This window comes from Eucalyptus grandis, chromosome 8 (genome assembly GCF_016545825.1).
Source record: "Eucalyptus grandis isolate ANBG69807.140 chromosome 8, ASM1654582v1, whole genome shotgun sequence".
In the NCBI taxonomy this organism is placed as follows: domain Eukaryota; kingdom Viridiplantae; phylum Streptophyta; class Magnoliopsida; order Myrtales; family Myrtaceae; genus Eucalyptus; species Eucalyptus grandis.
In genome coordinates, this window is record NC_052619.1 from 19056925 (window position 1) to 19081594 (window position 24670).

General features: G+C 38.4%; 2 protein-coding genes across 3 annotated transcripts; one reads left to right on the forward strand and one right to left on the reverse strand.

The window, feature by feature from the left end:
- The first annotated feature begins 552 nt into the window (after positions 1-552).
- On the forward strand, positions 553-2855 carry LOC104430169 (L-type lectin-domain containing receptor kinase IV.1). The gene has a single exon (XM_010042929.2). The coding sequence runs from the start codon at positions 632-634 to the stop codon at positions 2597-2599; it is 1968 nt and encodes a 655-aa protein (XP_010041231.2). The 5' UTR covers positions 553-631; the 3' UTR covers positions 2600-2855.
- A 9677-nt stretch (positions 2856-12532) lies between these two features.
- On the reverse strand, positions 12533-15997 carry LOC104457008 (50S ribosomal protein L9). 2 transcript variants are annotated; one of them, XM_010071923.3, is made up of 6 exons: positions 15897-15997; positions 15027-15223; positions 14809-14943; positions 14429-14536; positions 13930-14034; positions 12533-12995 (listed from the first exon to the last, which is right to left on the reverse strand). In XM_010071923.3, exons 2-6 carry the CDS (start codon positions 15168-15170, stop codon positions 12831-12833), a joined length of 657 nt encoding a protein of 218 aa, XP_010070225.2. In that variant the 5' UTR covers positions 15171-15223; positions 15897-15997; the 3' UTR covers positions 12533-12830. The 2 variants fall into 2 exon arrangements, with proteins under 2 accessions (XP_010070225.2, XP_039154877.1); XM_039298943.1 differs by having other exon boundaries at positions 15027-15194; positions 15897-15995.
- Between the last annotated feature and the right edge of the window lie 8673 nt (positions 15998-24670).

Below are 24670 nucleotides of genomic sequence, written 5' to 3' on the forward strand. Positions count from 1 at the left end.
GTACCAAAAGTTTATGGATCAAATTAAATTAATTAAAATTCAAAGATCATATTGATCATTAGGCTAAAATTCATGCATTACATTGAATAAATCAAAAGTTCAAGAATCACATTGCACATTGAGTTATAATTAGAGATCATTTGTGTTATTTTTCCCTTATTTAAATAGTATGACCGGTTCTTTTATGAAAGTTTTTTATTATAAAATATGTTAGGCAGTCACAGCCCTTATTTTCTTCTCTCTCTCTCTCTTTTTCTCCCGTTTTGTCGTAGACTCGTGGACTTTAGTCTTTCCTCCAATAATTTCGTGGACACTTCGTGTTCCAAGTGGCACGATTACCATTCGGTTTTCTCATCGGAAGAAAATTGACGTTCTTTTGATTTTAGCCCACCTACCTTCCTTCAATCTCTCTCCCCAGACTTAGTTTCGACAAAAAAAGTCACTCTCCGACTCGGACTGTTGCATACGCCCATTGAAAACGTCCAACACATTGAACAATTCGTCTCACGTAGGATGAAGGTTTGCGACATTCGTTTGATGCCGTGAGATGAAGATTCTTTTGGATTCTTTATAGCCTTGGTAAACCGCATCGTTCTTCAGCTAATTGCGAAGCGGACTTTGAGTTTGAGCCATGTCCGTCGAGATTCTTTTTCCGGTCTCTCTGCTAGCAGTTTTGACTTACGCTCAAGAGACCAGTTTCGTGTACAACGGTTTCAGATCGGCCAATCTGAGCCTCGACGGGATCGCTGAGATCACCTCCAGTGGCCTCCTCAAGCTGAACAACGACGCCAGACAGCAGGAGGGCCACGCCTTCCATCCCGACCCAGTCCAGTTCAAGAACTCGCCGAACGGCTCCGTCTTTTCCTTCTCCACCACGTTCGTCTTCGCGATTCAACCTCTGTATGCAAGTCTGAGAGGCAACGGCTTTGCCTTTGTGGTCACGCCACAGAGAGGCCTCCCCAAGTCCCCGCCAGGCAAAAATCTCGGCATGTTCAACTACACCAACAACAGCAGCTCTACCAATTATGTATTCAGTGTAGAACTCGGCGCAATGCAGAGCAGCGAGTTTCAGGACATCAACGATAATCACATCAGCATCGACTTGAACGGGCTGACGTCAGTAATGGCAGCTCCGGCGGGGTATTATGAAGATAATGGGGAGTTCAACAACTTGTCTCTAATCAGCGGTCAAGCAATGCAAGTTTGGGTGGACTATGATGGCACGGTCAAACTGATCCACGTCACATTGGCTCTGATCAATGGGCAAAAACCGAAGACTCCCCTTCTGTCTCTTCCACGGGATCTCTCACCAATCATCAACGAGAACATGTATGTGGGCTTCTCATCATCGATTGATTCGCTCCTAACTTCTCAATATGTTATGGGTTGGAGCTTCAATGTGAATGGAGAGGCTCAGGCACTTGCCCTGTCCCAACTTCCTAAGCTTTCTCAGGCCGGTAAGAAGGAGACATCGAAAGTAATGACTATCGGGTTACCGCTGACGGTTCCTTTCGTTGTGTCGGTGCTGATCTTGGGCCTAGTTTACGTGATAAGAAGGAAAAAGAAATTGGCGGAGGTCCTTGAAGATTGGGAGAGGGACTATGGCCCGCACCGGTTCAAGTACAAAGATCTTAACACTGCGACAAAAGGATTCCGGGACCAACAGTTATTAGGGACTGGTGGGTTCGGCCAGGTATATAGAGGAATCTTACCCACATCAAAAACAGAGATTGCAGTGAAAAAGGTCTCCCATGAATCGAGACAAGGCATGAGAGAATTTGTGGCGGAGATTGTCAGCATGGGTCGGCTCCGTCACCGCAACTTAGTGACGCTCCATGGTTACTGCCGCCGGAAAAAGGAGTTGCTCCTGGTTTATGACTACATGCCCAACGGGAGCCTCAACAAGTACCTCTATAACCAACCGAAGGTCACCCTGAATTGGATGCAAAGATTAAGGGTGATCAAAGGAGTGGCATCTGGGCTGCTTTATCTGCATGAAGGGTGGGAGCAAGTGGTGATCCACAGGGATATAAAGGCAAGCAACATCTTGCTAGACACTGAATTTAATGGAAGACTCGGAGATTTTGGGCTCGCAAGACTACACCATCATGGAACCGACCCTCAAACGACTCAAGTCGCGGGAACGGTCGGTTATCTCGCCCCTGAGCATATGCGAACAGGTAAGGCCACTACGAGTACCGACGTGTTTGCGTTCGGAGTGTTTTTACTCGAGGTCGCGTGCGGGAGAAGGCCGATAGAGCATGGGGACACGGAGGACGTGATCTTAGTGGACTGGGTATTTTCTTGCTGGGACAGAGGTGCAATTCTCGAGGCAAGAGATCCGAAATTGGGGTTGGAGTTTGTGGGAGAAGAAATGGAATTGGTGCTGAAACTCGGGTTGATGTGTTCCCACTCCGATCCGTTGATGAGGCCAAGCATGCGTCAAGTATTGCAGTACTTGGAGGGCGATCTTCCAATGCCTGAATTGTCGTCCACCGGAATCTCTTCTGCCGGGTTAACATTTGCTCATCGCCAAGCTTTCCACAATTTGGCGCACTCATCTTCTGTCACAGAATCGCTTCTCTCAGGTGGCCGATGAGCCTCCTGGTGTAGTCTCTGATTTTCTTCCTTCCCTCCCGGTAAACCGAGACAATGTGCAGATCTAAAATTCGCAGGTTCCGAGAATCATTCCGATCCTAGTAATTGTAAGTATCACCTACCGCATGCTCTTAATGTTAGTATGGCTCAGATTAGCTGCTGGTGCAACAGCCTCATTCGGCTGCTGCTCCCGAGACTTGGTTCACCGAGCGGTGTTCCTTATTATTCCTCTATAGACCTGATCACACATGGAAAAAGATCATTTTTCTTCCCCCCTCTGTTTTTCCTTTACTCCGTCTCAGTTTCTTCGTTCTTTCGGTGGCGAGGGAGAGTACCCTAATCAGCTCAGTAGTCGCCTGATTTCTGATGATTTTACATATTCTCTTTGAACAGTAAACTTTCTCATGGCACATTATGCTCATGACCCCCTTCCTCCTCCTGAAAGCTGAAGATAGATTAACATGGCCTCAGAGTCAAGGATAGCAAATGAGAAAATGATATAAAATGATCCTGAATTTTATCTTAATATGTAATGTGGTTTTTGAATATTTAATTTGTTTAACATGGTCCATGAACTTTAGCCAAATACGCAATGTATTCCTCAAACATATTCACTTTAGTCTTTAGACTATATAAAAATATTTAATGTGCCCTTGATCTTGAATTAATGAAAAGACTATATTAAACATTTTCATATATGGTTCAAGGGCTATATTTAACTTGTGTGAAAAGTTTAGAGAACAAAAATGTTATAGATCAGGTCAAAATTAATGGACTATTTATATCATTATTCCCAATATAAAATACTAAGAATTAGAGGATGAATGCGCATTTTCATTTAGGGTTCATTCAAGGACAAGGGAAGGAAAGGATTGGTTTTGCCTTCACATGCACGGGCCCGGTGGGGCACTGCCGTAGAATCAATGTCTCTCAAAAACCAATAATACTGCGATGGCTCTTTGATGTTTTTCTTTATTTTTTATTTTTGTGAAGAAGAAGAAGGACCAAATGGGTGGATCTGGTCAAGAAGATTAGCCTTATTGGTTTATTGTACAAATCCAAACAAGCTCCAACCTCCACAAATTAGTCAACGGGTGATAACATGAAAAAGAAGTACCTATTTTTTCAAGCTTGCATCTTCAATAAAAAAGCAAAGCCTGTAAGGAGAAGAAATTGTTCTTAAGTTATGTTATTATTATTATTACTACTACTATTATTACCACTACTACTATTTCATATTTATAAATGAAATGGAATAAAAGAAATAAAATATTTTTCTTTTTTTTTAAGGTGTAGATGGGGTTGATTCATAGGACACAGATTCCCTGCGGCCTATGCCTATCCCTAATGAGTGGGCCATGGTGATTAATGCAGTGAATGGTTTTGACTTCTCTAGCAAGAGAATTTATCTGCACGGTAAATTAACTGGTGCATAGAAAAGGTAAATTGATAGACAATTTCAATTCTAGTTATCGAAAGCATGCCATTGCATTTTCCGTATCCCTCATAGAGTCCCATTATAGATGTTATTCATATGGGTGGACTGCATGGAGATAATTCAACTTTTATGATACATTTGGGAGAGTATTTAAAGGAACTTCGGGTCTCCACAGTACTTTCGGAGTTGAATATTATGTTTGGTAAAGTTTTTTTTTTTTTCAAACAATTCAGACTGAACGCTGCCTTGATAGAGCCCAAAGCTCATGGCAAGTGCCTATTTGTCTTAGACTTTCAACAATTCCGAAAGGCAAATAGAGGGGATTAACAAAAAAAAATTCCATCTTCAATCTTGTCAGCACTAGATTATTATGCTTCCAGTTTTACCCCTCAATATAACATAACATAACGTAACATAATATATATTATTCATTATAGAACTGCAGTAATCTGAGAAATATGTTTGGCTGAAATGATAGTAAATATTACTATTATTCTCATTGGGTCGATGACACACGTGCACCGCTAGTTTATCAACTAAATTCTGTAGCTGAATGATCGGCAATAAGTTACAGCATAAGAAGTAATACTTCGATAAAGTCAAGGAAGCATTCTCGTATGTGCTGGTTAAAATAATTTGGAAATTTGTGGAGATAAATTCAAGAACATCCCCTTGATAAAGCCAAGCTGATTTACCTATAGACAAGAGATCAAAACTCAGCAAAATGGCCACTTTCCAAAGGGTTGCAGCAGGAGTCATAGCTGCGTTTTTCTTCATTCTCGGTGTAGCAAGGGGTGATCCAGACGTAACTCCGGTAAGCAAGACATGCAACGGACAAACATTCTCGCCATTCAGTCAATACAGTTTCAATGTCAACAATGTTTTCCGGTGTTTATATCAGACTACGGCCGATTCAGGTTTTAATAAGTACTGCCAATGCACGGACTATGACGACGATTGTTATGGCCATGCGGTATGCAACGGGGCGCTTTCTCCTTCAGATTTCACCTTATGCCTGCAAGTAGCGTTGGAAAGGGTAGAGGATGAGTGTTACTGGAGCATCGGGGCTCGACTTGAGCTTATGGACTGCAGAGTCCGGTACACATTATCCATTCACTGAATAGCCATATGTACTTCTTTGTAAAGAGCTCCAAAGCTCTCCTCTATCCCAATTGATGGATTTTTCTTTTTTTTTTATGGGCCTGAGTTGGCCCATCCATCCATGTTGGGTCCAAAAGGCCCGGCCCGTGAGTTGAGGGCCCATGGAGGAAGTTATTTAAAAATAAAGAAAAATCAGAGAGACGGTTAATAATAGATTGAAGGGTTGCGTATCCTATCGCTCTCTCGCTCTCTGACTGACATTCGCTCTCTGACGCACGTTCTCTCTCCCAAAGAACAGTTTATCCTCTGAAGAACGGCGTGGTTTATCCTCTTTGATTCGCAACACCGGGGTTTAGTCTGTGGAAACAAGGTACGTTCGTTTATGTGACGTGCCTTAGGATCGGTGATTCATGAATTTCTTGGGCTTTGCTTCCTCTACGTTTGTGTCGAATCACCTTTTTGGGAATCTGTTTCCCGAATCTCACCCAACACCAATTATCTATAATCACATGGGGACCGCTATATCTCCCTTTGAAATAAGTGATAAGTACTTGTGTGTAGTTTTTGTAAGACTGGGCCATCGTGTTCAATCGTTTTAGTACCAAATAACGAAACTTTTCCCATGAAGAGTGAAGGGCTCCTTAAGTTCAATTAGGCGATGCCCTAATGGAAATTATATTATCTAAAGGTCCAAGTGATTTCATGGAGACCTTCTTCAAATGTTTCGACGGGCCCTGTATTTTGTTTCAGCAACTTAGCATGTCTTGGTCTAATTTCTTAAGCTTCAAGTGCTATATGATTTAGTCCTCAAGAAAATTGTGGTAAACCTGTATATGAAGCTTGTTTTAGACATTAGTATTCAAGCACCAGTAGATGTGTTGAGACTAGATTGTTAGTAGCCATTTGAACAAGCGTATCATATTCAATATCTTAGAGCAATTTGCCACATCATTAAATTGATGTAAATCCCTTCTATATTTTTTAGAACATATAATGAATTGCTCTCTTGGAAAGTAATTGTAATGACCATATAAAACAATATAGAATGGTGGAACATATAAGTAATTTCTTGAGGGAATTAATTTATGGGAACTCTAGGCGGATGATTATTTTAAGCTACAATTTAGATGTTAGAATTGAAATTTCCATATTAATAAACTACGTTAACTTTACTCACATGGTTCAATGACCTCTAACAATTTAACAAGAAAATAGAGAATGCCCTATCTTGATGGATGAGGAGACAAAATAGCATGAAAAAACCCCAAATTAGTACTACTCTTATCACAATTTTTCTCTATTAATTTTTTTACCACCAAAAACCCCAACATGTTACATCTTTGACAAATTTATCAAAAACTAGTTTTTTGACTACCACAAGCCCCAAACTACATATTTATGATAAATATATCGTCTATTATTTTTCCATTAAATTGGATTAAAACTAGTATAGTTGTGACAAATAAAGAGTAAACCCCAAATTGAAAGTCATCCAACTCAGTAATTTGACTATAAAAATTAACGAAAACTAACAGATAATAAATTTGTCTTTAATTTAGAGTAAATTTGTCATCGATGTATTAATTTGTGGTTTTAAAAAAAATGGTATTAATCCAATAGAAAACTAAACTCACATGACTTTTACTTTTTACATTTTACTTAATCTAAATTTTGCAAATCATACACTGTCCTTTTCTAGGCAATAGCTTTCGAAGCTTTTAGAATTCCCAAATGTTGATGCCTTATTCATATATGATTTCTTCATAATTTCCTAAAATTACAATAACATCCAAATTTGACGAGGAAAGGAAAAAAAGAACTTTTTCCTCGAAATGTAAACAAACGGGCCTAAAGATTTTTCAATAATTCAAAATATAATTGAGTTAAGAAGAAGTTAATATTGTTGTTAAACTTTTGAAAAGAATATTATTTATCTAAGAACAAACAAAAGATCCCCCAGGCCAGCCCACCCCACCCACCAACGAGCAATAGAACAGGTATTTTTTCATTTTTTTTTTTTTTGTTTAAAGAACAAGTACTTAATGGAAACAAGATTACCATCTCCAATTTTTGTGTCTTTATGAAAAGATTATGGGATAATGATTTTCTCATTCTCTTACTCTATGTGGATGATATGTTGATTGTTGGGTATGATACTAAGAAAATCGAGAGCTTGAAAAATCGGTTGAGTAAAGTTTTTACAATGAAGGACCTAGGCCTAGCTAAACAAACTTAGGAATGAGAATTACTCGTGATAGAAAGAAGAAGAAATTTTGGCTATCTCAAGAGAGATATTTTGAAAAAGTGCTTGAAAGATTCAACATAAGCACATAAATCGGTAAGTACTCCATTTGCAAGCCATTTCAAGTTAAGAAGTAATGAGTGTCCTTCAAGTGAGAAAGAGAAGGAAGAGATGAAGAAAATTCCTTATGCATTGGCCATAAGTAGTTTAATGTATGTTATGATTTGTACAAGACCCGATATAACTCAAGCAGTTGGTGTTGTGAGTAAGTTTCTCTCAAATCCAGGTAAGGAGCATAGGGCTACTGTTAAATGGATTTTGAGATATCTTAGAGACACTTCTACACTTTGCTTATGTTATGAGAATACGAAGTCTGCGTTGAGTGGCTACTCAAATGCAAACTATACCGGTGATGTTGATTCTCGGAAATCTACATAAGATCATATGATGACCTTTCCAGGGGGAGCTTTTTTGTGACAATTAAGATTGCAAAAATATATGCCTCATCTACAACTAAAGCAAAGTATGTCGCTATTATTGAAGGACATAAGGAACTCTTATGGATGCAAAAATTCCTACAAGAGTTGGGCTTGAAGTAAAAGAAATTTATTTTATATTGTGATAACATGAGTGCTATCTATCTTAGTAAGAATCCAGCATTACATTCAAGATCAAAGCATGTTGATGTCGAGTATCATTGGATCTGAAAGTCCACACCGATGATAATGGATCCAATATGATGACTAAGGCATTGCCTGTTATGAAACTCGATTCTTGTAGAAGGAAAGCAAGCATGATGGGTCTTCCCACATGAGGTGGAAGGAGAGATTTGTTGGTTAGGTCCACCTTCATGTGGAACCTAGCTAACACATTGAACAAAAGAAAAGAAAAACGAGAAAAGTCCAAAAGTAAAAAGAACAAAAAGAAGGAGCTACTTTGTGCATGCCCAAGCAAGTGAGGAGAGAGAAAGAAAAAGTGAGCCCCCTCACCTGAGAGCATTGAAGAATAGGGGAGGAGAAAACCAAGAAGAGGGCTACAATTTTGTAGTTGCCATTCGAAGGCCAAACATTGACGAAATTGGCTCAAATTTGAATTTGTTATTTGTGAGATCGAGGGCTGTGAGTTAATTATTTTCATTCTCGAGAACAGCTTCCAAATTCTCTAACCGTGATTAGAGTTTTCTAACCCCATTTATATTTATTCACCTTTATAGTGAGGAAATGAGCTTGTGATGCCTATGTCAAGCCTTTATTGTATCATTTTTTTGGGCGATTCGTAGTTTTTCCCGCATTGAGTTTCCACATTAAACTTGATGTTGTTGTTCGCTTTGTTGACTTTTCATTTCGGCATTATATTTGCATATTGTGTGGATATACATATGACTAGTTATTGATGGGGCTAAGTTGAATTTGGTTGGTTTAGTTTTGGGGGAGAAATTGATCCTCGATTTGGTTTAGTTTGTCGTGAATTGTTGTTCCCGGGTTCTTCCCAACACCAACGTATTTCTGCAGTCAAATATAACGTTTGGTAAAAAATTTTAAAAAACAAAATAATTCGAATGGAACGCTGCCTTCATAGAGCCTAAAGCTCATGGCAAGTGCCCATTTGTCTTAGACGTTCGACAATTCCAAAAGGCAAAAAGAGGTGATTAACAAAAAAAAGTTCCGCCTTCAATCTTGTCCTACTTAACTATTATCCTTTCGGTTGTAGCCCCTCAATATAATATAATATAATATATATTATTCATGAAAACTTTATTCATGACAGAACTTCAGTAATCTGAGAAATATATTTGGCAGAAATGGTAGTATATATTACTATTATTCTCATTGGGTCGACAACACACGTGCGCCGCTAGTTTATCGACTAAATTCCGAAGTCGAATGATTGGCAATAAGTTCAGCATAAGAAGTAATACTTCGATACAGTCAAGGAATCATTCCTCGTATCTGCTGGTTAAAGTAATTTGGAAATTTGTGGAGATAATTTCCAGAACAACCCCTTGAAAAAGCCAAGCTGATTTACCTATAGACACGAAATCAAAACTCAGCAAAATGGCCACTTTTCAAAGGATTGCAGAGTTAGTCATAGACTGAGAAATTATGGACTATTTGTTTTATTATCCCCAATATAAAATACTAATAATTAGAAGATGAATGCACATTTTCGTTTAGGATTCACTAAAGGACAAGGGTAGGAAAGTTTCTTACTTAAATTTAGGGGTAGCCACGTCGAGATGGTTTTGCCTTCATAGGGCGACGGGGCCTGGCAGGGCACGGTCGATGAAGTAATTGTTTCTCCAAAAAAAACCACTAATACCACGATGGTTCTTTGACATTTTCATTATTATTTTCTTTTTAATGAAGAGGAAGAAGGACCTATTGAGTGGATCTGGTCAAAAATATGAGCCTTATTGGTTGATTGTACAAAGCCAAACAAGCTCCAACCTCCACAAATTAGTCAACGAGTGATAATATGAAAAAGAAATGCCGGTCTTTCCAAGCTTGCGTCTTCAATAAAAAGCAAAGCTTATAAGGAGAAGAAATTGTTCTTAAGTTATGTTGTTACTGTTGTTATTATTATTACTACTATTTCATATTTATACATGAAATGGAATAAAAGATATAATTTTTTTTCTGAATGTGTAGATAGGTTGATTCACAGGAGGACACAGATTCCCCACGACCTGTGCCCATCCCTAATAAGTAGGGCCGGGGTGATTAGTGCAGCAAATGGTTTCCACTTCTATGGCAAGAAAATTTATCTGCACAGTGAACTAAGTGGTAACATAGCTGCAAATTTTCTATCCTGGCTGGAGTAACAGAGCAATGGTTCTCCCAACTCTTCATCGTGCTAACAGAAATGAGATGAAATAGCTCGTGTCTTTATGTCCGATCATGTATAATGGATTTCTAGAATGAAAGTTGCGCGAAGATCACTCCTGCTCATGTAATCATCAGTACGCATAGTGAATGAAAACAGACAACCTTGTCCATCCAGTGTTAGTAAGCCTAGCATTGGTTTGACACAATTAATCTAATGGCAAAAGAGGCTCCTAACTCAACAGGCTTTCTCGCATGATACAGACAAGCAAAGAGCACTAAAAGCTGCATTTCCAAATCCAATATTCTTTGATAGAATACACATCACTTCAATCCACATAATTTTAGCTAACGGTTATGCCAAGTGAACAAGAAGATGCAAACAACTTTTCATATGACAAAGAAAGTATTGTAGACAGGAAACTGAAGCCTGTGACGTACCTCAGAGACAAGCTCTTCTTCAATTAAATAGGGCCGTAATCTTCAATTAAATAACCATAAAATAAGCTAAGAGTGCGATGGCGATTCTCGTGAAAATTTTGAATCGAAGAAAGATTCAACATCAAGACTTTTCCCTTTCAAGATTTGATTTTATCCCACCAACGTAGCCGTGGGTGTTCTCTCTTTTTCTTCCTTTGAAATTTAAGATAGAGATTGAGAGGATGTAATTGCGGGTTATCCATTGGAGGTAATTCCGTGTGTGCTTGTGCACACAGATGCGATGGGATGGCTATATGAGAAGCATGTGCAATGCATGACCTAGATAAAATGCAAATGCAAACTATGTAAACGATATTTTTTGTTTAGGAGTCAGACTAACCCCTAATTTTAGCTAAATTTTAGGTATCAACAATGAAAACCTTATTCATGATAAAACTTCAGTACTGAAAAAAATATTTGGCTGAATTTGTAGTATATATTACTATTATTCTCATTGGGTGGACGACCCCTGTGCACCGCTGGTTTATCAACTAAATTCCACAGCCGAATGATCGGCAATAAGTTCAGCATGAGAAGTTAAACTTCCATAGAAGTCAAGGAAGCATCCCTCGTATCTGCTGATTAAAGTAATTTGGAAATTTGTGGAGATAATTTCAAGAACAGCACCTTTATATAGCCAAGCTGATTACCCATAGACACGGAATCAAAACTCAGCCAAATGGCCACCTTTCATAGGATTGCTGCAGTCAGAAGTATGATTTTCTTCATTCTTAGTGTTGCAAGGAGTGAACCGGACATAACTCTGGTGGACAAAATATACAACGGACAAACATATTCACAATTCAGTCAATAGAAATTCAACGTCGCGAATGTTTTCCGGTGCTTATATCAGAATACCGCAGATTCAGGTTTCAATAAGTACTGCCAATGCATGGACTATGACGACGATGCTTATGGCCATGCGGCACGCAATGGGGCGCTTTCTCCTTTAGATTGCAGCGCATGCCTGTATGCGGCGTTGGATAGGACAGAGGATGTGTCACTGGAGCATTGGGGCTCAACTTCGGCTTATAGACTGCAGAGTCCGATACGAACATTATCCATTTACTAAATAGCCATATTTACTTCTTTGTAAAGAGATCCAAGCTCTCCTCCTTTCCATAAATGTATACTCACATGGAGACTGCTATATCTCTTCTTTGAAATAAGTGAGAAGTACTTGTGTGTAGTTTTTGTGAGATTGGGCCATCTGGTCCAATCGTTATAACACCAAGTAATGAAACTTTTCCCGTGAAGAAGGAAGGGTTCCTAAGGTTCAATTAGTCGATGCCCTAATGGAAAATACATTATCTAAAAGTCCAAGTGATTTCATGGAGACTTTCTTCAAATGTTTCGACGGCCCTGTATTTCATCTTGGCAACTTAGCATGCCTTGGTCTAATCTGTGAAGCTTCAAGTGCCATGCGATTCAGTCTTCAAGAATTTTTAGTAAGTACTGTTGACCGGTGAAACCTATCCGAGAGAATTTTGAGTTCTCCTTTCGAGGACATAAAATGAATTGCTCTCATGAAAAGTAATTGTTACGACCATATAAGAAGAATATAGAATGGTGGAACATATAAGTAAATTCTTGACTGAATTAATCTATAGAAACTCTATACGAATGATTATTTCAAGCTACAATTTAGATGGTAAAATTGAAATTTCCATATTCTTAACTTACGTTAACTTTTCTCACATAGTTCAGTAAACTTTAATGAGAAAAACCTGCCCTAACATGATTGAAGAGGAGATGAAATAGAAAACTAAACTCACATAACTTTTACTTTCAACTTAATCTAAACTTTGCAAATCATACACTGTCCTTTTCTAAATCTGCAACTCTCGAAACTTTAAGAATTCTCAAATGTTGATACTCCGTTCATATATGATTTCTTCATAATCTCCTGAAATTACAAGAATATCTAAATTCTTCCTCGAAATGTAAAGAAACGGGCTCTCAGAAGGGAACCAGAATACTGAGGGAGCAAATAATCCATTGATGATCGCAGAGAAATTCCATGTGCAGCCAGCAGCAAATAGACAAATGATACAGAGTAACCTGTTTCCTCAGAGTGCTCGTTCACAATACAAATTTTGGGGCACGAAAGAAAATGCCTGAGAATGTCATCAAATTGAAAGCGTCGGCTTCATTTGCACCGTAATTTGACATTAAGGGTCCACTGGATCTTACCCTCTGGGAGAGGGATGGATTTTGGCAGACGTAGGGGCACCTCATATTCTCCCACATTTGTTAGTGGATTCGGCAAATGAAGGTGTTCAGGGTCAATTTGCACGCAAAGTTGCCTTGCCACCTAAGAGTACAGATGGTTGCATCGAGTGAGAGGACAGAGGCTAACCATAAAAATATAATTTACTTTTCAAGCCTCTCATTCATGGTGATATTCCAATCACATACAAATGGGTAGGTAGATAATGGCGAATGAAATTCACTGGAACTCGGCAGCGAAGTATATGATCAAAGAGCATCAAAAGAATGGTCTCCAAGGTCATCTCAGCATTTCCCTGCTTACTCGACTAATAAACATTACTGCAATGTTCACTATCCTGGCTAGAGTAATTAGCAATAGTTCTCCTAACTCTTCGTCATACCAATAGATTTGAGATGAAACAGCTCGTGTCTTTATGATCAATCATGTATAATCGATTCCTAAAATTAAAGTTGCAATATAATCTCCATTCCACACATAATCATCAGTATGCATTGTGAATGAAAACCGACAACCTCTTCCATTGCGTCATCCTTTTTTTTCCCCGTTTTGCTTGATAAACCAGTGTACACCTTGAAACATTTGAACAATACTAGGTACACCAAGACTGATTTGCAAAACTAGTATATTAAGTGATGCAGGTGACAGGCTCCTATTGAGCCTTGAGTATGGCTGACTTAGTTTGATGAAAACTTGCAAATCTAGTACATTACTTAGTAGACCAATTTTGAATACCAGTATCAGTATGCCTAGCATTGGTTTGAAACAATTAATCTAATGGCACAAGGGGCTCATAACTCAACAGGCTTTCTCACATGATACAAATAAGCTAAGAACACTGAAAGCTGCATTTCAATATCAACTATTCTTTGATAGAATACTATAAATTGCTCCAAACATCCCCCTTCAATACACATAATTTTAGCTAATGGTTATGCCAAGTGAACAACAAGATGCAAACTACTTTTCATATGACAAAGAAACTTTTGTAGACAGGACAGAGGAGCCAGTGACATACCTCAGAGACAATCTCTTCTTTCATTACAGGTGACCTCAATTCTATTGGCTCATCTTTTGTAGCACGCGCACGTAATTTCTCAACATTAATGAACCTTCTCAGAACCTACACAAAGCCATATAAATAAGCCATCTGGGAAACGAAAGTCAAAAGCAAGTAATCCTAATGTAATATCGAAAGAGATCTGAAACTTATTCACAGGTAATGATCGTGTGTCTTCCATACATAACAGAAAGTCAACCAAACACAATCTATACTGAAATTTCTTGTTGAATCTGATCTATATTTGACCATCATCCAAGATTAGTAAGAGATTAGACCTACGCATTAAACAACGCTCCCTCAAGATTCTCAAGGCTTCTTCATACTTGATTTATCTAAAAATACATCTGAGCATTTGGATAAAAGTTTATTTGCGTAAATGGAGAATCTGAAATTCTGATTTATGATGAGTGTCGTTTATCACCACAATGAAGAACATCAAAGATCGGTTACAAACCAGCAGTGCATTGTCTAGACGTTTTGCAGCTGCCTCATATTCTTTCATCTTATCTTCCACGGTCTCAGTGACTACTTTGACCTCCTCTACTTCCTGAGGCTGGTAAATCTGCCAATTATTAAAAGAGAAACGTCATTAGCTCATTGATAAATATACGAAAAGTATATTCTACTAACTATTCAGATTTAGATAAGTTTCATTTAAAGAAATTATCAGTGATCTGCTAATTATTCAGATACGAAGGAACAATGACAGAACCATGATCTATTCTCAATGAAGTCTTTTTTTTTTTTTTTTTTTTTTTATTTAATGCGGATAATGGGGGTGCACATTTGCAACTAGCTAAATTATCAATTTCACTAGTGTAGACTGGAACAGACCTTGCGCTGCTCCCTAATGAGATAAGCAAACTTCTCAATGTTCGGGACAGCCAACAACTTGGGCATGAGATGGTTTCGGAAATATCCTGGAGCAACCTTCACAGTTTCACCTGCTTTTCCAAGCTTTTCTATGCTCTGAAAAAATACAAAAGGAGTTCCTATATAGATGCCAAGAATTCAACAGAAAAGGCAATAACTCAGTTTTTCAATCCTCTCACCGTGGTGAGTATAACTTCCAACTTCCTGTATCTGACTCCTTGACAGGCATGGAAGAGTGGATGCACTCCACCATCAGAACTCCGGACGGAAGCGCCTCGGACAATCTGCCGAATGGCATTTCTTCCACATCGTATAGAAGACATTTTATGGTGTCTCTCCAAAACCACCTTTTTCCAGCCGGAAACAAACTTACAGTCTGTCAGATTAACACGTATCACGTTAAGGAACTCATAAGTAGCCCAAAACGCTAGAACGTACACATAATAATTTAGCTCGCGGTGTAACATTGAATTGTCTTTGTAGAAATAATGGGGTCGAACTACAAATTATAAAGCGAGGATATAACTATTTAGATCTAAGTTTCCGGGTTAGTCATCTACCTGATGACCACTTATGCACAAACTGAAATAGATGGACATTAGTAACATCCAATCTCCGAGAAGGACGGATAACGAATTGTCCTAGAAAATCACCTCCCTACCAAGGGATGGGAAATTCCAGCCATAAGTTTCCATTCGGCCATGGAAGCTCCTTCGCTTCATTGACGCCTCTCACATCATTTCTCGCCTTTACTTTCACTCAATCACGGAGTCTCCGAAACCAAACTATACAACCGACCCACCCGAAAAAGCATGATTCCACATTCACAATCTCTTTCGAACTTCAGAAAGACAAATCACACACCCGCATGCCAAGCTTCGAACTTTACCGCAAATTCGAATTCCCAAAGTTTCAACACACCCACACACACTACGAAAACAGAGAGAACCCGCCCCTTCACCCACGCTAGACATCAAGAGAGAGAGGAGGACGAGATGGAGAACAAGAAAAAGAGAGAGAGAGAGAGAGACGGTCGGACTGCTGGGTACCTGAGTTCCGGCGACGACGGCGACGGCGTCGGCGGTAAGGGCTGCGGGGCCGCGGCGGTGCGGCGGTGCGGCGGTGAGCTGCGAGCTTAGCCGAGCGGGTCTCTGAGGTGGAAGAGAGAAGAAGGAGAAGAAGCAAAAGAGAATCTAAATGGGCTTGGGCCTGGGCCGCTAGGGTTTTTCTTCAAGATTTAGAACTAGTCGTTACCCGCACGCTGACCCGAAGCAACAAAATTAGAGTAACCAGGGTTTTTTCGAGACCGATGATAGATTAGGGAACCGAACTTGCAACTTCGACTTGTGCATCAAGTTAGGGACCGATCCACCGATCCTTGGTCGGTCGGTTATTTGATTAGCTATAGGATATTTGAAAACAAAACGGAAAAATGATAAGGAATAGGAAATGTACTTGGAAGATCGTTTGGTTACATAGTAAAGTCATAATGTAAAATGCTGCAACATTGTAATATAGTAGAGCTATTATAACTATATTATGTTTTGTTTTAAGTAATATGATACTTGCTAGGCTGTTTTCTTTCATGAATGACGTGTAGGAATGGGGAAATGGCATCAGAATATTCAAAGTAACCCTTAAAATAAGAATAAGATTGAACATGATAATCACACTTTAATAGTCAATCATAATTTATGAATTTAATGCCACATATATATAATTAGACAAATAATTATGGCAACTAGGTTGTGATTTGCAATAGGTTTAATCAGCATGAGGATTGATGTGCGCAAGATCGACATTGACCAGTTACGACGATGCCAAAATGGGAAAAGAAAAGGAGAGACAATTGGGCTGCAACTCTGAAATCTCTCGATGCGCGGATCATAGCGAGACACATGCCATCGGCGACTGGCATACATGTGGTTAAAGTGGTGAACATGATGTCAAGCCGATTAGAAGTAGGGAAAAATTAAATAAATAAGTGCGAGGATATACGTTTTCTAGTCAATAACATCCCTCAAATAAAAGAGCGATGGAGATCACGATCGGGCAAGTGGCAAAGCTGTTAGCTGGGTTCACTCCTATGTGGATGAGTTGCAAGCCCAAAAAGGGCTTGAGCCCATATAATAAGTTATATGAGAATAGGGTTTCTCACTATCTATATAAAGAGATAAAGAACGTAAAAAAAAAGAAAGAAAAAAGAAAGCAGAAAATCCTGGGTTTGAATATCTTATTTACATCAAGTTGGCGTCGGAGGTCGATTCGTGGTCCGATTGAGCTGAAATTTTGTCAGCATGTTCGTGGCGCAATTTTCTCGAATCTGAACGATTTGATTTTCGTTTGAAGCTCCCTACATCAGGTTTTTCGTGGATTGATCAAAACCTGCGTTTTTGGTCAGATTTATCCTTGATCTCTTGTGAAGTTCATGTGTATTGCCAAGAATTATGTTCTTGAGATGTTTGCTGCTATGTACCTCTAGTATTTGCTAGAGAAGAACAATTGTATTGATAGTGAAGATTTTCGGGTGGACTCCGGTCCCGTGGTTTTTTATCTCCTCACATCGAGGAGGTTTTCCACGTAAAAAATCGTCTTGTGTTCACGTGCTTGGTATTTATTTTACTCTATTATATCGATTCCTATTAGGTTTACACAAGAGGGGAGATTATTTTATTCCGCTACGTTGATTCGATATTGTTCGAATTATTATCGTTCTCCCATCAAAAGCGAATTAGTATTTATGGATAGATGGTTGTCATGATGCCAAACTGATTAATGTCCAAGAAAATGGTGAGAACGATTATTTTTTGGTCGAAGTTATCCCTAAAATATAGGTGTGCTGGACAATGTGGCTAGATACCTGATAGATAGAAATGACCATGCGTGAAGAAACGATAGCATAGACAACTACTCGTAATCGATACCGGTCCATTGGGCCCATGTCCCAAATATGGGAGACACGTCTAGAACATTGGAAAAAGTCTTAGAAAGTGGAATGAAATTGTAAAAATTCATAACTTTAGAAAGGAAGTGTTATGAGAAGAATGACACATACTCAACCAAATCACAAAATCTAGTTATTGTAATTCGACTTCTTGTTTCTTTTATTCTATTTTACCAAGCTCTTACTCTTGTGAGTTTGATCGTGTTGTCATTTTAGCTCCGATTTATACTTAAGTCTAGTTCATGTTCCTGTCTAGACCGTTATAGTCTCATCAACATACAAGAATTCCATGTGTTTTCACATTTGCCAATTCCGAGTTTGGTCTTCATTGAAAAGTCTTTATCGAGGGAGCTAAGATTCATTTGGCGAATTTAGGGAACGCAATCGCAGTAACTTGAGAGGTGCAATGTGCAATATTGTGGATGGACCTTTACCCAAAGTACCTGGACATGGTGATTTGCATTCATCCTAAGAATTTGTCCATATGCCATGTTGTCAAAGCGACATTTGATATGTCGTGATCTTAGGAGCATTTGTGTTCGTTCCCCCCAACTGGAACTCCTCCGTCCGCTGCTGCCAGGAAGTACAATTCCAATGTTGGTTGTTGCAAATTACCAGATATCTTCGGACAAAAATGATAGAACTTTACTTGTCCTAAGAAAAGTTTTGTTGAAATAATTGTTATGTATTAGTATTTTGGTTGTTGGTGTGACAAAGGCATGCTTAGACTGCCAGTAAATACATTAAATTTCCCAGCCGAATGTCCGACAATAAGTTCAGCATAAGAAGCGAACCTAGATGAAGTTTAAGGCAGCGATTTTGGGTGTTACGATTCTGCTGACTAACTTCATCTGGAATTTTGTGAGATAATTTCAAGGACAGCCCCTTTATATAGCGAAACTGGTTAGCTATATATGCAAAATTAAGCTTCAGCAAAATGGCTACTTTTCAAAGGGTTGCAGCAATCCTCAGTGCGATTTTTTTTTTCATTTTTCATGTTGCGAGGGGTAAACCCAGCACAGCTCTTGTGACCAAAGTATGTAATCGAGCAACATATTCGCCATGGAGTACCTACAAGTATAACGTCAATCAAGGTCTCTAGTGTTCATTTAATTCTACGACAGATTCAGGTTTTAATAAGTACTACCAGTCCACGGGATAGCGAAAATTGTTATGGCCATGCGGCATGCAATCGGACGATTTCTCATCTAGATTGCACCACATGTCTGCGTGAAGCTTGGAAAAACATATTAGATGATTATAGGCACAATATCGAGGATCAAGTTTAGTTAAAAGATTGCAGAATCCGATATGAACATTATCCATTTACCGAGTACCACATTAACTTCTTCGTAAAGAGCTTGAAGCTCCTCTTTACCAAGTTTTTATTCTCACGTGTGTGTGGGCGACTGTGTTTTCCCTTTGAAATAAGTGATACGCAATTTACTATAGTTTTAGAGTGAAAGTCGGAGAAAATTATCAAAACAGTCATAAACTTATTATAATTTTTCTAATTAAGTCATAAACATTTTGCATTTATATCAATTCAGTCCATCTGAATAATTTTGGCCAGCTAACGCTAACGTGCCATTATTTAAAATATTTTTATATAATTTTTTCTTTCTCTCTTTTTTTGTTTTCTCTTTTCTTCGTCATCCGGTTGGTCACTAGATCGGCCAGAGGCTAGGACTAGTGAAGTCAACCTTGCCGTCCATTGGGGAAGCTCGCCCTCACCCAATAATGAGGCTAGCCCCCACCTTGCTAGGCAACTCGACCTCATTGGCCAGAGGAAGAAGAAAAGGGAAAACAAAAAGAAATAGAAAAAAATAAAAACTATTAAAAATTGACACGTCGGCACTAGCTAGCCAAAATTGGTGAGATGAAACAAATTGGCATAAATGCAAAAAAATTATGACAAAATTGGCCCAAAAAAAAAAGGTATAGGACTAAATTTGGAAAATTGTAATAAGTTTAGGAATGTTTTGATAATTCTCCCGTGAAAGTAGGACTCGGTAAATGTATTGTTTCAATAAATATATAAGACAAGCGGTAATTGTCGCCTTGGCATATAATTATGCCAAATAGTTTGTGACTTGCATTGATTTGACTAACAGGGGATTTGACGACGTGTGCGAGATCGACTTTAACCAACTCTGACAATGAAGATGGAAAAAGAGAAATACGAGGCAATTCGGTTTCAACTCTGGAATCTCGGGATGTGCAGATCATGGATCGTGGATCCTTAAAATACAATAGCGATGCAGATTGTGGACGGGCAAGTGGCGAAGCGAATTGGTATATATGAAGAAACGGATGGCATGATGCCAAACCAACTAAAGTTTGAGAAGACTGCGAGAACAGTTATTTTCTAGTTAAATGTTATCTCTAAAATATAGGAGTGGTGGAGACTGACCAGACACATGGCATATGCAAATTAGCATGCGTGGAGAAGTGGTGGTATGGGTACCAAACCTGTGACACGAAATTGATACCAGTAAATGAGGTCCACATCTCAATGGAGGCGACGTATCTAAAACCATGGAAACACATCCAGAACATTGGAAAGAGTCTTAGATAGTGGAAGTGAGATCCTAAAATTCATGACTATAAGAAGGGTGTCATAGAAGAGAAGAAGACACGTTTACTCGATAAAACTGCAAGATTTAGTTATTTTAGTTCACGTTCTTGTTTCATTGCTTTCATTATGCCAATCTCTAGTTCTCATGAGTTTGATTTTGGTTTGTGTTATTGGGTTCAGTTCCGATTCATCCTCGAGTCTAGCTCATGTTCCTTTCTAGACTGTAATCATCTCATCAATAATACCAAGACTCCATGTTTTTCACATTTGCCAGGTCTTTGTCGTGCGAATTTAGGGAAAACACAATCATAGTAACTTTTTTTTTTCAGACACAATCATAGTAACTTGAGAGGGGCAATCTGCGACAGTGTGGGTGAACCTTTACCAGGCGTATATAGATATGGCGATTTGCATACATCTTGTCATAACAATATTTGATATGTTATGATTTTAGGACCATTTACGTTTCTTTTTTTTTTTTTTTTAGTAAGGTAAGATATATATTGACTTTTAACCAAGAAAGCTTTACAGTAAAAGAGACTCGACACCAACAAAACTTGCATCATGATGACAAACATACTATAACGAGTGGAAGGGTGCCGAGAAAAAAAAAAAGAAAAGAGAGGGGAAGTCAAACAACGGCAGCCCTCAAAACAAATTACAGGGAAGAAACTGACACCTTAAAGGAAAAATAGAGGGATCAAGACCCCAACTTCTTTGAATCCTCCTATTTCTTGATGTGTCAGCAACATTGCTGAATGTCATGGCCTTGTCCTTGATGACTTTGACGAGATGGTTCTTCAAAGCCGGCACAAACAAGGCTTGGTTCCAAAATAGAATATTGTTCCTCATCTTCCAAATCAAATGGCACATGGCTCCAAAAGAGAACTGAGCAATGCATTGATAGAAATCATTGCCTGAGAGAAATTTAATAGCCCACTGTAGATTGTCCAAACAATGCACAAACAATGCATTGATAGGACCATTTACTTCGTCCCTTCCAACTCCAACTTTCTCGTCCTCTGCTGACAAGAAGTACACTTTCAATGTTAATTGCTGCAAAATACGAAGTGTTTTCGGACAAAAAGGATAGAACTTTACTTGTCTTGAGAAACGTCTTGTAGAAACAATTTTATGGATCACTACTGTGGTTGTCGTTTTGACAAAGGCATGCGATGAACGCGGGTTAATCCATTAAATTTCCCAGCCGAATGGTCGACGATAAGTTCAGCATAAGAAGGCGAACCTCGATAAAATCTGAGGCAGCATTTCTGACGTCATCGCAGTTGGAAGCGCCAATGCTTAGAATCAATAGCACAAAACAACAGAAAAAGGTAGAACAATTGCTGCCAGGATTCTTCTGACGCACCTCATGTGGAATCTTGTGGAGATAAATTCAAGAACAACCCCTTTATATATAGCGAAACTGATTAGCCATAGATGCAAAACTAAGATTCAGCAAAATGGCCACTTTTCGAAGGATTGCAGCAATCGCTAGTGCGATTTTCTTCACTTATCATGTTGCCAGGGGTAACCCCGACACCACTCTTGTGACCAAAATATGTAACGGAGCAACATATTCGCCATGGAGTACCTACGATTATAACGTCAATGAAGTTCTCCAATGTTTAATGGATTCTACGGCAGATTCGGGTTATAACAAGTACTGCCAGTCCACAGGGGATGACAACAAATGTTACGGCCATGCGGTATGCAATGGCGCGATTTCTCATCCGGATTGCACCACTTGCCTGAGTGAAGCTTGGAAATACATATTTGATGACTGTACGTACAGTATCGGGGCTCAAGTTCAATTAAAAGATTGCAGATTCCGATATGAACATTATCCATTTACCGAGTAGCCGTAATTACTTCTTCGTAAGGAGCTTGGAGCTCCTTTTACCAAGTTTTCATTCTCGTGTGTGTGTGAACGGCTGTGTTTTCCCTTTGAAATGAGTGATAAACACTTACTGTAATTTTATAGTGAAGGTAGGGCTTGGAAAATGTTATGATTTCAATAAAGATATAAGACAAATGGTCCTTGTGGTTCTTACTCTTACTCTTGGAGTTCCAAAGCAAAGCGTTGTTATTTTTGCGCTGAATATGATGAAATTTGAAATTCCCTGTGGTGAAGAATATTATTGATAAAATTTTATAGCTCCAAATCACATTATAATTAGAAAAATGGCTCGGGAAAATGATTTATAACTACTCGACTCAAATGGTCTTCATATTAATTGATGACACTCGAATACCCCTTTTGATTGATTGGGCCACCTAAATCGAGCCTAGTTGTTCTAGTAAGAAATCACGAAACTTTTTCAAGAAGAATCGAGTATTACAATTAGGATATGTTTGTTTCACCAAAAATATTTTCTTGGAAAATGTCTTCGTTGATTTCAAGTGTTTGGTATATAGAAAATAAATGGCCAAGTTGAGACCATTTTCAATCTAAGGAAATCACCACAGCACAAAAGTGGAAAGTGACTCAACAATCATGTAAGGGGAAAGCGTTTTGTAATTGAAGAGCGACTATCCTAAATTAATCTGACTGACCGATCTCTCTCTCTCCCTCCGTCTCACCCACATCGTTTTAAAGATCTTTTGAATAATTTCGCCTAAAACATTTATAAATCTTACAACGCAACAGATGACTTTTTCAAAATTGAAACCTGATATCCGGAAATTGCTTACTTCTTCTTTTGAGGTACATTACTAAACAATAGAATATTTTTTTTTTTCACAAAACAAACATTTTTGTTTATTTGTGAAAAACTCGATGTGTTTGAAAGTTGGTCTTCAAGAGGTCATTTTTTAGGAAAATAATTGCATTTTTCAGTGTTTTGGCCGAACTCATAGAAATGAGAAAAAAAAAATCTTTTTCATCGTTTGGAACAAGAAAAATGTATTTTCACTTTATAAACAGAAAGTTCTGATTCGACATTATTGTGTTCATTATCATGATATCATTGTATCCAACCATGTACAAGTCGGTGATTTGATGCAAAATAGGCAAAACGAGGAATCTATTTCCTTGTTGGATTCGGCTGCACGGCTTCAAATTATTAGTATATTCATGGGTGTTTTGTCTTCAAGCAATTACTGGGGAGCAGAAGATACTTTTCATTGGTTTTGGGGCCTTGCATCGAGAAGAAGCCAAAACCTGGTTTTGTCGCTTGAAACGGTTCAACCTCGAGGTGTCGCAGGCAGATGTTGTCGGCACGACAACTGAAGTTACAATCTAAGATCGTCAAAGCTAGTATGTAGCGCATCTCCACTTGTGTTCTTTAGGGAGAGACCGTGACGGAAACAGTGACTCTATAGATGTAACTGAGGTTGGAAAACACTGTAGCACACAAATTTAGAATTCAATTTATTTTCTTGTTTATCATTATGTTCCATTGGTTGCTTGCATAACAATTAATATCAAAGCCATAGTCAGTTGACTTGAAGCGAATCAATGGCGATAGAAGACAAAAAATTGAATTTGAGCAATGATGAGAAAGATTTCGGTTTTTGATATGTAAACTGAGATTATATATATTATAGGAACTTGCATTTACCATGTCTAAGAGAAGCAAGAGTCAATGAAGCAAGTTTACTGAGATTTAGTAAATAAACGAGCATTGGGTATTATTTTCCTAATATTGTCCTATAACGTCTTATGCTGTCAAACATGTACAGGAAAATCCCTTTTTATTATGGTCTATTCAATACGATGTCCACCTACTTAAAGATGGGAAAGATGAATGGTTGTAAGTCATATCAACGAATTTAATGCAGTCATAAGCTAATTGATTTTAGTTGAGATTAATTTTGATAATAAGGTACGTGCTTTCACTTTAATATTTTCATTGCATGAAAGTTAGAGTGCTACTATTACTACTATCAGTAGTTTTTTGAGGTCTAGGAAATTGACGTTTAATGTGGTTTACAATTTGATAATGAGTGAGGAAATCCTTATGATAGATTTAGATGAACCCATGCCAACTAGTTTATCAGGTGAAGGTAAAGTAGGAGTTAGTACTTGTGTTAGCAAGAGTTGTAAAAATATAAATACATGTAATTAGTCGAAGACCAATGGTGTTGTTTGTTGGAACTATGGCAAAATAGAGCATCTTAGAATTGATCACCCAAAGTTTAGAAATGAAGGGTAAGGGAATTAGAGCTAAGTCAATAGATGATGATGCAGTTGCAGTTTATATTAACTCAAATGGTGCTATTTATGTCTTGTTTGTCACCAAGGATTTATTATCTAATGTATGGTTCTTGGATTGTAGTTGTCATTTCACATTTTCCAC